The following is an 18,480-nucleotide window of genomic DNA, read 5'->3' as shown; positions in this document are numbered from 1 at the left end:
TGAAGTTGAGCTCTTTTTTTACAATTTTACAGATTTTTTTAGGATTTGACCCCGAAGAATAAACTGCCACAGGGGCTGGATTAAACTGCCATGGGGGCCGAATTAGGCCTCCAAAAAGGACTTTGGACATGCCTGGTGTAGAGGATAGGTGATATTTTGGAATCTGAGTGGATCCAAAAGCCAGGATCTTGAGCCGCCCCATACCTCAGAGCAGAGACACCAGCCTCTGTAATAATGCGCCTCCAGGAAGAATCTGGTGTTTCTTTTGATGGAATATGCAATTTCCCCCCAACAATCTGTGTAAAAGCTTAAAAATGGGGAAAGGGGGGGAAGGGTAGGTTTGGGCTGAAAATAGACATTTGCAAAGGAAAAGGTTTTAGGAAAAGTACATAACCTTCAGTTGATGTTTGTGGGCCTTGCTTTGGGAAGATGTGTTGTTTAGATCAGAGGTGTAGAATCAGTGGCCTTCCAGATAGTGTTGGACTCCCAAGTCTCTTATAATATATTCAAATTTACTGCTGGGGTTGCCAAATTCCATTTAGAAAGGGATTCCTGTGCCTTTCATGGCTACAAACAGAAGAGCATTTTGCCAAATGCCGCTTCCGCCACCACTGCAATATAGTGGTGAAGAAGCTGCCCAACGTCTCTACCTGTATCAGATTGGAGGTAGAAGATTTCCGGAAGCCACCTAATCCAGTCCAGATAGGACCTAACCTTTGCCACCTGCGTACAGTCCAGGCTAGAGTAATCCACAGAAAGAGAGCAAGTGCACTGCAGAGATATACCTACAGTTCATGTGGCCCTAGTGAGACAAGTCACATGCTACAGGCAGGGCTGTGTGCACACTGCGGTCCCACTGTTGCACCATGCAGGCATGGCTGAAGAAATCATCACCTTGGGAATCTTTGTTTTCTTTGCTTTAACATAAGATTAACCAACCCTTGTAAATTGCATGGTTTTCAGAAACAACGTAACTCTGTGTGAGCTAGATCTGTGAGAAACACTTTGAAGCGCCACATATGTAGAGACTTGTGGCTATGCTTAGCATCCAAAGGGCTTCTTCAGAAGTTCTGCAAATAGACCTTCCCAGAGTCGCTCGACTGTCCAAAGAAAAGAACCATGTGCAGCAAGCAGTGCCTGAACCACACATCACTGGATGCAGCCACTCGTTCTTGGCAGCAGTGGAGTGGTACTTTATAGCAAGCATTAACATGAGCATGACAGCTGGAAGGAAAATGCAACTGTACTCAGGAATACGCTAGGCCAAATCGTGTGTCCTCTGTGTGGCTTGGGGATAACAGAATGAAGCAATATTAGTATATCTTGTATCTCTTAGAGTGTGGTATTTTGGAAATTCAGGAAGCCGTAACACCTATCTTTATTAACACCTATCTTTATGGGGGGGGGGGAATGTGTCACATGATCACTACCATACTGTGAGGCATTTGTTCCTTTTAGTAGAAAACACATTTAGTAGTGGACTGTGTTAATTGGAGTTCCAATATGGTCCCAATTTTTGGTGTGTGTGTCCCCCACCCCAAATTGTCTCTTGGAAACTCCTGTGGAGGTCTGCTGGTATTTAGTTATTAATCATGTAAAAATGGTTTAATGTCATGTGAAATGTTAATTATTCTAGTCTTGTTCGCAAGGCACTTGTGGCTTCCTCCCAAGAGATATTGTTTTGTCCTTTATTTCTACTGCAAGAACTATATGATTCAACATGTTTCCCACCCTTCTTGTGTATTTTTTTCATTCCTTGCAGGCTTGAATCTAACCCATTCCAAGGCAGACATTTGCAGATTAGGTGTCTAAGCAACTGGGCCTGTGAGATATTAACAGGAAGGCTTGGTTTCCTACCAGGACTATAACTGACCTTGCTGTATGAATCTGAGCCCTTTTGCCATATACCATTTGGTTACCAGGCAAGGTTATCTATAACCTGATGAAAGCTGATCAAGAAGGGGTTCACTAGAAATTATGCTCTGCTCATTTTAAAGAGTGACTTCAAAGTGTTGCATGTAGAATTTTCCCTCCGAGCTCAAGGATCCAAAACACTAACTTCCTTGCACATTTGATTATTTAATGGACAAAAGAAATTCTAGAAATTACAACTGATTTGTAAAGGACCAACATTAGATGGAAAACAATTGGCATTTGTAGGATTTAAGACATTGTGACTGCTGAAATTCAAGATGAGCAAGATTTGGAGCTCCTTTAGAATTTCTGGATCTGGCATGAAATGGAAAATTAATTTCCAAATGTAGGCGCAATTTTGGTTCAGCACTCTTGGATTGTTGACAAATAACACATTTGAAGGCCATGGTGTTTTTGAAAACACACACACACCTGTGTTGAATGGCTTCTAAAGAGGAGTGACTATAATGGGATTAACCAGAATGAGGGCACAGGATACACGATCAACTATTTCCATAGCAGTCCTTTTTTATTTTTAGCTTATTTTTAGCACCATTAGGTTAATCTTGGTGTTATAATTAGCACAGTTGCATTCCACATCACATTCATGGGAAATACCATGAGAATAACATGCAGAAACTTTTGAGAATAAACCAAAATCTCTACCTTTTCACACAGTACAAGACTGATCTGTGGGCCTGGCTCCCATCAGTGATGTGTATATTTTCCATTGCTCCCTCAAGAAGTTCAAGGCAATATATGTGGATTTATTCCATTTTTATCTCTCAGCAACTGTGTGGTTATCCCCACAGTGGGTTAAAGCCAGAGAATCTGTAAGAAGAAACTCCTTCATTGGACGAACCTTCTCTGGATCTAACAGTGATTGGTGCAAAGTCACTGGATGGTATCCAACTTGTGTTTCTTGTCTAATGACCTCAGTGAGTCTACACTGAGTATGATTCATGTGGGATATCACCCTTTCAATTTTAACTTTTAAAAATTATTTATTTAAACATACATGCACAGTTGTCAGATGCCTAAGGAACAAGTTACCTAGGCTCATGACTTGAGTTGGGACTTGAACACAGATTTCCCAGAGCCACAGCAATACATGAGTTCTTCTTCATATGGCGCTTTCACAGCGCTTTAAATTGGGAAGCAATTTGAAAGGGATTCAGTTGCAGCCCTATGCACTAAAGATGGGAGAAACTTCTGCTCTCCAGATCTTGATGAATTTCCAACTCCCATCAGCCCAAACCGGCACGGTTAGTGGTTAGGAGTGATGGCAGCTGTAGTTCGACTGCTTCTGGAGTGCCACAGAGCTTCTTATCCTGGCCTATACTTTCTGTAGCACATGCCTAACAACCGTTTGTGTGTTGCTCTAAGCAGACGAAGGTCCGTTTTGCTTTGCCCCACTTGCTTTTCCTCAAAGGTCCCATAGATTGTTGCCAGACATGGATGTTGGGGTCTTCTGTGTATTTCTGCCAGACCTACAGGGAATTTTCCTGTCATGCGCCCGGGCCCTTTTGGTGTCGCACTACATGTGTGTATGAGTTGGGGTTTGACAGAGAAAAGCAAGCTACTTTGGTCGCCAGGGAGGGGCAGGTAAGCTGGATGCTATCTCTGCTTCCTTTGCAAGCAATTGCTTTGAATGCCTGGAAAACACCCTTGTCTGGGGTTAGGAGGAACGTAAGGGGTTTGGTGGCGGCTGCCTGAGTGCTTAGGAGGGCACCACCGACCTACTCAAATGGAGAAAAGGGGAGTAAAAAAGGTTCTTTATCCCTTCTATTACATGAGGCATAATACAGTCACCTTGTTTGATATAAAGTTCACCTCCTCTCCCCTCTTGAGGAGAGTATCAGCTGAAGACAGTGGCGTAGCGTGGGTTGTCAGCACCCGGGGCAAGGCAAGTAATTTGCGCCCCCTAACCCTGAGTGAGCCAGGTAGGGGCAGAGAGCTGCGAGTGCGAGCACGCCCCCCCCCCGATGTTGCGCCCAGTGCGGCCGGCCCCCCCTGCACCCCCCACGCTGCGCCACTGGCTGAAGAGGCATGTAAATAGACCAGGTGTGGCAGTTGTTTTCCTGGGTGTGTAGAGATTAGGGATGTGAAGCAGGTGGGGAAATTGGGAAGGGGGTCCTCCCCATTCTTCCAGGTTTTTTCCTGGGTTTCACGCCTCTAGTAGTGATATTTGCAGTGTGTTTGCATTGGGAGACAAGCCTTTGAAAGGGGTACACATAGCTTTGAATTTAAAGGTGTGAATGGACATGTCTGGAGGGAATGGGGTACAAGATGTTCCTATATTAGTAGCCAGAGGAATGCAGGGAAATTCCTTCAGGCCTGCTCTTATCTTGTTTTGGTCCTTGTTTTGGTTACGTGGCCAACCTGTATTTAGTTTAGACTCTGGAAAGGGGATTTTGAGGGTGTGTTTGTAGCCTGCTTTTGTGCCACAAAAGACTGAAAGTGAAAGGGCAGGAGCTCAAGGGCATTTTATTTCTTGATTTCCTATGTTCCAGGACTGAACTTTGTCTCCAATTAAACCCTGATTGTGCCAGTAGCTACACTGGCACAAATGTTTTGGATTCAAGTAAATCGCTCGAGAAAATGGGGAAGAGGCTTCCCTTTCTGGTTCTATTGCTGCTACTCTATATTTAGCTGCAGTTTTTCTTCTTCTTACTCTTTTCCGTGTTTAACCAAACGCCTTACGTTAGTTGCTGTGTTTTAATTTTTTACATTTCTTATTTTGTTGACTTGATTTCAGAGTTTCTTTACTTAGAAGCTCTGGCTGAAAGGGTGTGCAGCCTTTTAAGTAAATAAACTATTTCAATGCAGCTTATCTCTTAATCGGCTGGAACTACTGAATGGGGAGGAAAATTAAACGGCAGCTTCCATCGAGGAGGAGAAAACGGTGCTTTCCATTTGGCTCCATTATATTTTGTTTTAAGCAAAAAGTAGGAAAGCCTTCAAAAAGCTTTCTAAACTGTGGTAGCCGAGTCTGTTTCCGAACGGTGTTGCCAGCTGTGTATTTCCTGAGAGTAAGGTCATGTGTTTTTGCATTTGTATTTGACAGCCTGCACCTATGAGCAGAGTTACCGAGGACTGGCAGAAAGCCACAGCCGTGTTACTGTGCCTGGCTCAAGGGTTTGGAGCACTTATGTAACACTATAGCAAAGGAAATACAGTCTCCATCCATCCCCAGCCCTTCGCTGGCTTTCCATTTCTGGTTTTGTTACTTAGCAAAATCTTGGGTTTCGTCCTTTCTCTGCTAGAGAACAAACTGCCCAATAGGAACCTGCATCGAAACAGCAGCAACCAATGGAAGGGTGGCTGGGAGGGGGGGGTGGAAAGGAGAGAGAAAGATTTGATTGTCTTTTGGGTTAAGGATGAAGCAAACCCGTCAAGTCATATGATGGCTTTACAAGATAAGCATATGACCTGGGAATTGTTTATGGAAGGATGCCCCTGCTTGCTTTCCTGCTCTCTCTCTGAACATGCAGAATTTATGCAGATGCCTCTTATTACTTGGCCCCAAAATGATACTCTTGCAATGATTTATTAATACAGGCTTGGCTGCTTGTCTCCAGCCATTATTTTTCTCCTAAACGATGCCTCCCTCCTCTGCATTTTTGTAGAATACAATTTAACTCTGTATTTTAACACACACACACACACACACACACACACACACACACTTTATTTCTTGAAAATACGCTTTGTGTTTTTTTGTGTGTGCGGTTTGTTTTTTATCCTGTAACCATTGTGTAACAAATCCAGGCAGGAACATTTCCTTTCCTCTTCTCTGCCCCTATTCAAGCAAATATGCTTTCTGATTTGAGGATTGAGTTAGGCTTGTGATTGAGAGAAAAAACTTTGTTCCCTTTAGGGACATTTCTCCTCTTTTAAAAGAATAAGGCTTTTAAGTGCGTCATTGCAAGACACGCTTGGTGTTAAGCCACATGGTACCTTAGCAGAATGTGACTGGGTTCTCTTAAGATTGTGCATGCCAAATCAGTGGCATTGTGTGTTCTGTGTAGCTGGCCCAGTTATGGGGAAGGGGGGGATACATTGTTTAAAAAGTGCTGAATAGGTCACCTATGTTTTTGTGATCCTACTACTTCCTGCATGTGGAATTTTGCAATGCAGCCTTGGGCATATCTTTAGCCTTAAGAAAGTATGAGAGGGTCTCTGCACCCCCTTCTCTTGTTTCTTGTATAAAAATGGCTGCTGCTGCGACTTCTAATAAATAAAAAATAAATAATATGTGGCAATGATTCCTGAATTAAGCCCCTTTTGGTTTGCATTAATTGAATTGGTCCAAAGATATATTTAAGCTAGCAATCTTTGCCTACTTGGGTAAATACAAAATCATTCCTTTCCTTGCCTGCATCAACCTATTGTGTATCAGAAAAAAATGGGTTTTTCTAGAGCCTTTTTAGTGTAACTCTTTTTTCCTTTTGCAGATAAATGGTTAAACATTGAGCTGCAAAATAGGAAGGGAAATGCAAGTGACATTCCATATAATCTGAGGCTAAAAATGATTGCAAGTATTTGTGTCCATGTACTTTGTGGTCAGATATGACCTGTTGGTATCTTACAACTCATAACTGGAAATCCCTGGGATTTGTATCTAGCTAAATTATACTTTGTGAGTAGACCCATTGAAATCAGTAGGCCTAAATGAGTCATGTCCATTAATTTCAGTGGATCTGTTCCAAGTATGACTTACATTGGATGCAAATCCCAGGTTTGGGGGTGGAGGTTATCCCTCTCCTGCCCTCTCCCATGTGAGGATATGAAGTGATTGCTTGTTGTCTCTCATAGTGGAAGTCTGTGTGGCTCCCCATTTGGTGCAGAGTTTAATATGTTTTTAGTGTGCAGTGAGTCTAAAAAAACCAAAAAATCTGCTTAACTTCTGTTAGTCTCCAATGTAAACTCAAACTTAAAGGTAAAGGTACCCCTGACTGTTAGGTCCAGTCGCAGACGATTCTGGGGTTGCGGCATTCATCTCGCTCTATAGGCCAAGGGAGCCGGCATTTGTCCACAGACAGCTTCCGGGTCATGTGGCCAGCATGACTAATCTGCTTCTGGCGAACCAGAGCAGCGCATGGAAACGCCGTTTACCTTCCCACCGGAGCAGTACCTATTTATCTACTTGCACTTTACGTGCTTTCAAACTGCTAGGTTGGCAGGAGCTGGGACTGAACAACAGGAGCTCACCCCGTTGCAGGGATTCGAACCACCGACCTTCTGATCGGCAAGTCCTAGGCTCAGTGGTTTAGACCACAGCGCCACCCGCATCCCAAAAACTTAACCCCAAGAAATTAGAATCCATTTGCATACCTGCTGTGAGAGGTCTGCAAAATGTTACAATGCAGTGGCGGGGGGGGGGTGGACATTGGGTGAAGATTCATACATTACAAGCAGCTTCATGGAAAAGCATGGGAAACACTCCCACATGGCAGTGGCTCCGGGCAGCAGTTATAATGTGGCATCAGTGCTGCCTCATGAAACCACCAACACATGGGAAAGCCACTTCTATGAGATGGTCATAATGTACAAATCTGTCCGAATACATGGAAAAGGCTTCTCACAGGGATCATTCTGAATAAGGAAAGAGCCTCCACACCGGGTTCTGACGCCACTGGGAATATGGTGTGGTAGTGGGGGGGGGGGGAACCTTGTTGTGACTGGTTCTTGTGCAATATTGCTGTTCGTGGAGCTATCACTGTGAGTAAACATTTCCACCAGCACTAATGTGGTAGCTTTAGTAGGAATCCCTATCTTAATTGTGGCGGTGCACAAAGACCTCATATTCTGGTGTTTAAAACAGTAAAAAAGTGCTCCCTGAATTGCCCCCTCAGTGTTCTAGCCCTGATCTGCAGGGAATCTACAATTATCATTCATAAACTTCGAGTTTTGGCAGGATTTCTGCCGTCACTGTGCCCAAGAGGCAGAGGAGGCAGTGTCTGGCCCTGCATGTGCGTGGTACAGTAGGGCTCCAGAGCGATGCAGTAAATGCTCATAAAAATAGGCTTCCTCCCCGAGCATTATATAATCAGAGGGAGTGATGTCATTTGTAACTGTGGAGAGTATCTCTGAAATTGCAGCCCTCCGCAGATGGGCGACTGCTCACCAAGTGAGAGGAGGAGAAGGAGACCCGTCTGACTGTGGTGTGACACACTGCAGTGTGGGGTTTTATAGCTTGAGAGAAGGAGAAAGCACAGGCTGGCAGGGTGAACAATCTGTCTTTAAACACGCACTCATGTGCTTGTCGCATAAGCTTTGTTCAAGGGAAATATGAAATTATATCCATGTGCGCCCACTTAAGGAATGTCGGTGGGTGTAGGCTTTTCTCATGCCTGCCTGGCAAGATGAGCCTCCCAAAACATACTGGATCTCATCCACCTTTGCATCAGATCAGCCTAATCCAGCCAGGATCTCTGCACGTGTACTCTTATGGCTAGCCAGCAGTTTTCTGTCGAGAGATGTAGAAGCTGCAGAACTCCAGACTCTGTAGCTACATAGCAGAGTCGAATTTGACCCACGTTTGCAGGAGTCTTCTCTTGTGTTTTAACATGTTAAAACTACTTGTGGCCTGTTTTGAGAATGCAAAGCACCTTCCTTTATTAGGTCAGTATGAACATGGAAGCTGGCCTCATTCATTCCTCCCACACTGTTCTCCTTCATAATGATACCTTTCAGTGCTACAAAAAGTGGTGTGCTTCGAAACTGGTACTTCCTGTCTCTGCAAAGGGCCTTGCGTCAGTCATTTTTACCCAATAAAGATCAGGAGTGTGGTTGATAGGCTACCAGGTCAACCTTGGTGCTTGCTTGTTTATACCAGTACAAAAGGTGTGTTCAGTCTGCTGCCAGACAAATATGACCTGAAAGAGTTGTGCGTGGTTTTTATTAAAGAGAATTTATATACCACATAGCATTTTTGGAGCATTCTCATAAGTGGTTTGCAATATATAGAATTTAAAATCAAAATACAGTAAAACATACAAATAAAGATCAAAGTACAATAATCACATTGTAAAAGTTTCGTCACTTAAATGAACAAGTTGGCAACTGAACATGGTAACCTGCTCAAGCATCAGAATGAGGCCTGAGTAACACGCAACCAAGTTTTCAGATATGTTTGAAGTATCTTGGGGGAGAGTTTTCCAGAGGGTTGGGGCTACACTTGGAAAAGGGCTGTTTTTGTAAGGTTTCTGGATGGCAATCCACAGTCTGATGACTGTAAAGGTCAAGTTGGGCTATTGTAGGAAAGGCTATCTGCTGGGTATTCGGATCTCTAGTTGTTTAGAGATTTATGTGCCCGTAACAAAACCTTGAAACTGGCTCAGTAGGAGATAAGCAGCCAGTGCAGATCCCTAAGCACTGGGGTCATATCTGTAGAAGTAGCCATACCATTTGGTAGTTTAGCTGCTGCATTCTGTGCTCACTGCAGCTTCCAAACCAACTGGAAGGGAAGCCCCACATAGAGCAGGTTGCAGTAATCTAAGTGTGAAAGTTGCAGTTGTTGGGGATTAATATGACTGTACTGATGCCCCTCCCTCAAAAGAAAAGGTGGGAAGTTTCCACATTTCTCCCCTCTTCTGCTGGAATAATCTATGCATGTGTTTTAATCTGAAACCAGGTTCTCTTGATAAGTAGTGGAGCTTTACAGTTCCTAGTTCCTCTCTCAGGGAGCCTTCAACAAAGCCGCCCCCAAGTTAGACCTGCTTTCCTTCCTATCATAAACTGCATCAAATATTTAGTCCTTTTGCCTGGGCACCTTTGGTATGTATTTTAAATAAGGGCGCCTGTTGCTCTGCGAAAGTCCTGTTGTAGACTAAGGAGACAGATTTAAGTCCTCAGGATCTAAGTGCCCCTGCTAGATGTCATTAAATAAGGGACATTTGGTGGGTGGGGAAGCTGGTAACTTTGATATCAAAGCTTGGTCTGATAGGTCGTCTGCTTGTGAAGCATCCTGTTCTGCAGAATTTATTGTGATACTAAGCAGCACATGGTCAACTCCCATCCTGCTTGGATTGCAGGATGCGCAAAAGCCAGTTGGTGCGTACTTTGCCTGTCCATTTAGGAGCATTTCAGGAAACATCTACGTAGGTCACACGGTGTAGATACAGAGAGGAAATGATTCTCCAACATGTTGCAGAGGAGGACGTTATCTGCAGAACGTTGCCTTTGTTCTGACTCAGCCCACAAGCCTACCACCTGGATATGAAATTCACCAGTTCTTTGCACTGGTTCCAACTCCCAATACTGACCATCTAAAAATTCATCCTTACGTCTCCTGCAGACTATGGATTCATCCACATCTACCACTTGGAATTAATTGCTTAAAATATAATGGTAGTCTAGATTATCTAAATGTGCAAGGCTGATAAAATGCAGAGACGGGAAGCCACCCTATTATGTACAGAAAGCTTTTCTGAATTTAAAGGCACTGCTTTAGATTTGAGGAAATATTTTCACCCCTGGTGTCTGGGCGAGATATTATGTTATGTCAGCATAACCTGCATATTAAGAGCTGGTAAGGTTGACTCCTAATGCTATGGGAGGTAATTACCTAGCAAAAGGGCAAATATTGAGAAGTGATGAAATGTGTTACCTGGTAACTATCATGTTCTGCATTTTGACTATCTCTGAAAGAAAACAGGAAACCACCTTTTACCAAATCAAAACTTTGGTGCACTTGGTTCAGTATACTCTACACAGACTGGCAGCAACCCTCTAGATTTTTCTTCAGAATTCTTTTCTCTCCGATTCTTTTCGTGGAGATGTTGGGAAGTGAGCTTGGGATCTTTGCTATGCAAAGCCTCTGCTCTTCTAGTGAGGCCCTGAAGCTGAATGCATGGATTCCTCTCTCTGAGTCCATGAATCAGAGCCACTTCTGAGTAGACAGTTTATAGCCATGAGAAATACGCACATATCATGTCGGGTACAAAGAGCAAGATCCTTTCATTTATTTACAGTATTTGTATGGCACTTTTCTGGCAGACCTCACAAAGCGGCTTACGGAAGATTATTACAACAATAAGCACCTGCTTTTTAAAGAAGGGTTACAAAAAGTGGAAAAGACAACCTGTTTGTTTAGAAGAAGCTGTTGGTGCTTCTTCTCTCCTCCCCTCCCCTCAGGGCAGGTGGTCCCTTCAGATGCCCCCGTGGGGACTGTTCAAAGTTTTTTTACACAGCTTAGGACCCAGGCAGGTTTCAGGTCATCTTTTCCACCCAGTCACTGAGTTTGCTGTCTTAAAGCTCTCATTTGGGTGCTTCTACCTTTGGAAGCAAGGCAGTGACCTGGAGAGAGCCATCTCTGAACTCTTTTCCCAGGAAGTTTCACCTACATCATGGTCATTTTGACAGCAATCAAATACCTTTTTATTCCTCCAAGCCTTTTTAAAACCTTGGAAGCCACTGTGAGAGCTTTATCTGCTGTTTTGTACTATACATCATCAGCTGGGCTTTTTTTCCCATTCCTTTGGAGCTTTTTTATAATAACAACAACAACAACAACAACAACAACAACAACAACAACAACAACAACAACAACAACAACTGTGATCTACTCTGTGTGCCCCTTTTGTGTCAAAGATGTGGGTTATGCGTCCTGTCAACATAGAAACCCTCAATTTCATATCACCCTTCTTCAGTGCTGCCAGACAAGGGGACTTGTTTCTGCATAACAATTAAAGCAATGTAATTAGTTTACCCATAGTTATACTGTGCCCTCAAGTCATACGATGATCTTACATTCAGCGGCGTAGTGTGGGTTGTCAGCACCCGGGGCAAGGCAAGTAATTTGCGCCCCCTAACCCGGGGCAAGGCAAGTAATTTGTGCCCCCTAACCCGGGGCAAGGCAAGTAATTTGCGCCCCCTAACCCCTAACCTGCCGCCGCTGCTGCTGCCTGGGCTGGTCTGGTGTGGTTCTCGCCCGCGCTCAGTGCTGGGCGGCCGCTGCACTGTCCCTCCCCCAGATAGTCCCTCGCTCTCTCTCCGCACCGCACGCCTGGCACCCACCCCCTCCACAGTGGGCGGCGACCCAGCGGCTCGGATCGGATTCACACAGCCAGCACTGCAGTGAGAGAGAGAGAGTGAGCCAGGTAGGGGCAGAGAGCTGCGAGTGCGAGCGCCCCCCCCCCCCGGTGTTGTGCCCGGCCCCCCTGCACCCCCCACGCTACGCCACTGCTTACATTGCTGCAGTGAGATGGCTGGACAAATCTGAGTGTATTTGCATAAACAGTCCTACATGGACCTCCCCTAATTCGAATTAGTCACTACCCTTCAAGTCCAGCAAAGCCCTCCTAAGGCATTTGCAAGTGCACCTGTTGCTGGGGTGGGAACCATTAACTTGTGTCAACTCCCTGTGTCAACCAGCAGCTGTCAATATAATTTTGTTATCTGAGTTGTGGGGCCCTCTTGATTGGCAGCATGGGTGAAGTGCTATATACTTTTATTTTTCCATTTTAGGAAAGATACGAAAGCCGGGACAAGAAATGGAAGTATGCATTTTTGTCTTCCAGAGTTTTTAAAGGTTTTATTTTTTTATGTGTTAAAAAACAAATCCAGCAAAGACAAAGCCAGAGCCTTGGGGCTGTTTTTCCAAGTGAATTACAGCCTTTTGTGAAGAGTTTTTTGGGAATACGAACACTGACAGGCTGTCCTCTCTAGTGGGTGCTCCTCTTCCTCTGACAGTTCATCAGCCAAACCCCTGACCCCACCACCCTTAATCATCCTTGCTTGTCAGTGATATAATTGTGCGATTACCAACACCTCCCCCCTCCTGGACTCCTTTCAAATTACTAACAATAGTCCATGTGAAATACAAAATGTAAATGAAGCACCCAGACTAATTTTTCGGCCTTCATTCAGATGGACTGAGCTTGCATTCCCCTCCTTTGTCTATGAACATGACTGATGAAGGCTTTCAGGAACTCGGGAGGCCTTCAGTGTAAACGGAGAGGCTGACGTCATGGTGTTATCGATTTGGGGATTTCACTTTCAGTCGCAGGTTGTGAATGAGCATTGGGGAGATTTCTTCAGGCGAAGGACGCAAGAACAAACAGCTACCAACTCTACCTTTATTTAGTTCAGAAAGTGGGCATTTTGGCCATTGTTGAGTGTTCTGCATCATCTTAAAAACGGTTCGGGGGGGGGGCGGAATATAACTTGTCCTCACCTTGCCTCCCTGTTTCCTATCCTAGTTGAAATTCAGGTTTTTAGCTGAAGAAACTGGCTCCTTTGCATATATTCCTTTAAAGCACCATGTATGTGGGTGGCACTGTATTAAATATTTTGATGGGAGTGTTTAATAAAATAATTTTGCATATTGAATTCAAAATGAGCTCCAACTTAATTCTGTGTGTTCAGTGCCTCCTCACTTCACCTCAGTGTAGTCTGCATGGTCTTACCGTGGTCAGGAAGGTCTTTATTTTGACCTAAGGATGGATAGATGTGCTTTTTATCTAGTGAGGTGCTGGGAACAGCCACAACTGGAGATATGATGAAGGACTTTTCCCAGGGAACGGGGTGTGTGGGAAATAAAGGGTCCAAATAAGTAAACATATGCACATATATACCTAGAATCCAAGGCTACCATTTGTAGTAGATCCGTGACTGAGCAGCAGTGAGGCCTGGGTAGACCTGACTTCTGAGAAACTTGTATTCCAGATCCAGTCCTCTATTGCTTTCCACGAGTGACTTGGCATCCAGACAGCTTCTTTCCACCTCTAGCTGTAACTCTGAATTCTCTCCCTGGCTCCCTTCACCACTTTTAGCCCTACAATAAATTTTGCAGCCCCCTCCCTCATTGTGTTTCCTGAAAGTGGGGGAGCTGACATGTTTTTAGTAGGCATTGTAAAGAGTACAGTGAAGGCAGACCTGTTCAGGGAAGTTTTTAATGCCTGATACAGTAGTACCTCTGGTTATGTAAACTTTGGAACGCAAAAGTGGCAAACCCAGAAGTATTTTACTGGGTTTAGCCACATGCGCAGAAGTGGTCCTCTGGTTGTGAAAACCTCTGGATCCGGCCGGACCTCCGGAACGGATCCCATCCACAACCAGAGGTACCACTGTATTTTATAGGAAAGTACAGTTGCTCTTATTTAAATGAATAAATGTTCATGCGAACCTGTCTTTGCCCTTTGCCTTTGTTTCTCAAGTAGAAGCCCCGTGGCAGGTGAACTATAGTTCAAGATATCTGGATCGTTTTCTATGGGGCCAGTAGTGATTTCTCCCTGCTTCAGGGAAGACCATGCTAGAAGACTTGAAAAGGATGTGGTCCTTTGTATCTAAGGGTGTCCTGACAACCAGTGTTAGTGTCAGTTGTGATTTTAAAGCTGGATTTGTCAAATGTGTGGTGTGTGGGTTGGCTGTGAGTGATTGTTTAGGAGTTCCAGCTGGTACAAAAAATGCACCAGCCTGTCTCTTGTCTCCTGACAGGAGTGGGTCACTAGCAGTATGTTTCACTCATGCTTTGGCATCTGCAGTGGTTCCTCATTCGCTTCTAATCACAAGTCAAGGCTTTTTTATGTTAGTTTAGGTCTAGTGTACTCCTGTGTTCCACTGAAATCTTTGTAGTTGACAAAGAAACGCCTCTTGACTCAGCCATTCATTCTAGTGTTGAGGGGAAGCAGAATTACCCAAAGCTGTATTGCTTTATTCCCTGGAAGATTACAACCCCCCCCCCAAAAAAAACCCCTCAAGCCATATCTTTTAGCAAGTGTTAAAAAGTTTTTTGTTTTTTGCTGTTTTGTTTTTGCTCATTGGGCCTAAGCCAATCAAGGTTAGATTTTTTGGTAGATGCTGTTGTAGTGTAATATTTACTTTGATTTAGGCTTCTGTTACCTGTCCTGTAGTAGACTGAGTATTTTAAAGAATGCAAATTAGCAGTCAATCATGAGTCTGATATGCAGTTGTATTTTGAATTAGCTAGTCTGGTATTGATGTCCTAATATTCACCAGGACCTTGACATGTGGATCTGCATTTGTCCAGGGGGTGGAATGCTGTATTTTATTGAGGAGAGGTAGTTTCAAGTTGCATCCTTGCCATGGACTCATTTGTAGTATTATTAATAATAATATTTATTCATTTTTTATTTATCCTCCCCCCCCCCAATCTGGCTGGGTTTCCCCAGCCACTCCAGGTGGCTTACAGCATATATCAAAACATAATAAAACACCAACCATTAAAAACTTCCCGATACAGGGCTGCCTTCAGATATCTTCTAAAAATTATGCAGTTCTTTGTCTCCTTGACATCTGAAGGGAGGGAGTTCCACATGGAGGGCGCCACTACCAAGAAGGCCCTCTGTACTGTTACATATGAAGGACTGTATGTCTTGTGCTCACTACATGGTGGTATTGTATAATCCTAGGCTCCTTGTTGATCTTTTAATAGGAAACATCTTGAATCGGTTCCCTAAACACAGTGGCTGGATGTCAAAATAATTGCATGCGATGGAAGAATAATGGTGGTGGTGTTGAACATGCCGTCTTGGTTTGAGCCCTCTTTAGTACATGGGGCCACTGCATTTCCAAGTTTCTTTACTGAACACTGAAAAATTCAGGAGTACTCCAATGAGTATGTGATAGGTGTTGCCCATGTATAATCAGTCGTTGCATTTATGTCTGGGAATAAACTTCGTCTTAGGTTACTGTAGATGGTAACTATAAGGAAGGCAATGGATTGACTTTCCCCACAATGTATGGGGTAGATCATCTGGTTAATCCCTTATTGAGCATACCATTCTATTGAGGTCAGAGTTTTGCCACGTAAAGTGAAATCTGTTGAATGTCAGGTGCGGCTGAAACAACAAGGTTGTTACCAGATGCCTGGGGGAACTGGGGTACTGTTGTTTGGGAAACTAATGAAATGCAGCTCTGACTCCCACATCTCTTCCTCACAGACGAGCTCACCTCCGCCTGTGTCTAGAACGTTTAAAAGTTCTGATACCACTAGGACCTGACTGCTCCAGACACACAACCCTCGGGCTGCTTAACAAAGCCAAAGCACATATCAAGGTAAGAGCTGCATCTCTTTGTGTTTTTCCAGCACGTTTCAGTAAGATTAGTCTGGTAATGAAGTTTTGATTATCTAGGAGCCATAATTGCACTAAGGAAAGTTGACACCCTACCTTGGAGGATTAGTACCATAACATTATTACATTGTAAGTTTTTTCTTACAGCATAGTCCTATGCATGCTGACTTGAAAAGGGCTCAGTGAATTCAATAAGACTTTACTGAGTCCCAGTAAGTGTGCATAGGATTGCAGTCTTAGTTTGGCCATTAATGCACAGATCGACCTAGCATTGGTAATACTGTTCCTGAAATGCTACTCTTTGTTTTTAAATGATTCTTTTAAAACTCCAGAACATTTGCAGTTTCACAAACCAGGAAATTCACCAAGAGTTTGTCTTGCACCAATGCCATTAAAATCAACAGGAGTTGTGCAGGACACTGCAGTTTGTAAGCCATTGGAGTCAATTGAAAAATATTTATTGTGCAAACGCCATTAATTCCAGCAGGGCTTGCACTGGAGTTTTAACAGACTATAATCACTATAATATCCAAACTGCGGCTCTCAGCTTCATGTTAGAAACTATAATAGAAAGATACCAAAGTTTAATGAATTCACTGCAGGAGAAGCTGCAGTCAGATGTGGGAAGGTTTCTGTCTTCCCCAGCCTGTTCCTATAGCATATTCAAGATCAGGAGGTTCTGAATAAGTTCAAAACTAATATGTAGTATGAATGCTTTGGAAAGGCATTCGGCTATATGCAATGAGTTTATTGCACTTTACTACGTGCGCCTAAAATTTATATCTGGTGTGATTCATTATGTCATTAATCATAGTCTTAGAATGCAGATTTTTCCACAAAATTAAATTAAGAGTTGGATCATTTGAAATGATGTGCCCTTCTGCTGGCATTCTTTGTAAATTAACTCTCAAATATATTGAGTGTATAAATACCACTGAAATACTGAAGAAAACAGGATAGTAAATAATATGGCTGAAATCATAAGATGTTTACTTGGCTAGAATTTCTCCTGAAACTGTAATATGCACAACTGAAATAAAAATAGCAGAGTGTCCCTTACTGCCTTAAAGACTAACAAAATTGCTGCATTAATAATAGCAGCAGAAGTGTAGTTTCAAGTTGGGCTTTAAACTCTTCAGAGATGGAAAGGGGGGAAATAGTAGAATTTGAGCTGGATGGAATTGTTAAAAATCAAGCCCAATCTCAGAAGCAAGGCAAGACCAGTGAAAGATCATTCAGCATAATCTAGACCAAAGTGTGCCATAGAGAGAATCTGATGTTCAGCACAAATTACTCCAGGTAACTTAAGCAAGTGAGCCAGGCCACATGCTACAGGGAAATGCTGCTAAGGACCACCAGTGTTAACTGTTGTGTTTTTTTTTAATGCCCTGAAAAGGGAAAGCCAGCACAATAGTCAGTAACAACACAAAGAAAGAGCCAGACTGTTTTGAAGCAACACAGCAGGTGCTCGTGTTCGCAGTTTTTCTGACTCTTCTCCTGATGGTTTGCTTTAACAAAGGGTAGTGTCAGGCTCACAGGGATCAGGATGTGCTTAAACACACTGGAACAGCTCAGGCTTAGCAAGGGAGGGGAACCGTGCTTGCTTAAACGGATGGCATTAGCCTGAGATGACTTTAGAGTTACGCAACATGCTGGCCATCAGGAAACCCTGTGCACTGGCCTGGTAAGATTTCCCAGCTGCGATCAAAGGAGTCTGCAGCAGATTACATAAACCACTGTTCAACTGGGAAACTGCTTCGAAGAAATACCTAATAAACCAAATGAACAAGGGTACACCAACCGTTTTTTTTTTAAAAAAAAAAACTTCTAATGCCTTTTCCACTTAAATAATCTGAACAGGGCTGAATGTTCCTGGGTCAGGAGACTATGATCCACTAATGGAGAGAGCTGACAGTGCAGCGTCCTGTGTTAATTAAGCGCTATACTCGATCTCCCCTTGATTTTGTCCTGTTAATTACTCACCAGAATCCTCACAGAGATGTTTTCGTTCTTGTTGCCACCACTAGCAAGCTGTTTCGGTGCCACCCGAGAACATAATTCATTTCAGATGTTAGTCAACAGAGGGAAATGAGCCTGCAGAAAAATACTAGGGAAATCCTCTGTAAGGACATAAGAAAAGGTTCATCTAGTCCATCATTGTGTTCTCACAGTGGCCAGCCAGATACCTATGGGAATCCCACAAGCAGCTCTGGGGTGCAACAGCCCTCTGCCCACTTGTGATTCCCACAGCTGGCACTCAGAGGAGTCTTGCCTCTGACAGTGGAGGCAGAACATACCGTAGCTGTCAAGAAACAATAATTTGCTTGCTTTTGATCATGGCAGAAACTTGAAGAGGCTGACAGGAGAAGCCAGCACCAGCTTGATAACCTGGAAAGAGAGCAAAGATTCTTAAAGCGAAGATTGGAGCAGCTGCAAGGCTCTCAGGAGATCGAGCGAATACGAATGGACAGCACTGGATCAACCATTTCCTCAGATCGCTCTGATTCAGAGCGGGGTCAGTATT

General features: G+C 43.6%; 1 protein-coding gene across 4 annotated transcripts in view; it reads left to right on the top strand.

Annotated features, from left to right (window-relative positions):
* Nucleotides 1-18,480, top strand: part of MXI1 (MAX interactor 1, dimerization protein) — an 89,170-nt gene that overhangs the window by 57,517 nt on the left and 13,173 nt on the right. For all 4 annotated transcript variants that reach the window (XM_083505022.1, XM_083505021.1, XM_083505020.1 and 1 more), the window contains exons 4-5: nt 15,825-15,939; nt 18,300-18,471. In XM_083505022.1, the coding sequence (XP_083361148.1) occupies nt 15,825-15,939; nt 18,300-18,471 (287 nt within the window). The remainder of the gene's footprint in view (nt 1-15,824; nt 15,940-18,299; nt 18,472-18,480) is intronic.

Source organism: Podarcis liolepis, assembly GCF_965112155.1.
Source record: "Podarcis liolepis genome assembly, chromosome: 5".
Lineage (NCBI taxonomy): Eukaryota > Metazoa > Chordata > Lepidosauria > Squamata > Lacertidae > Podarcis > Podarcis liolepis.
This window is presented reverse-complemented; position numbering and strand designations above follow the sequence as displayed.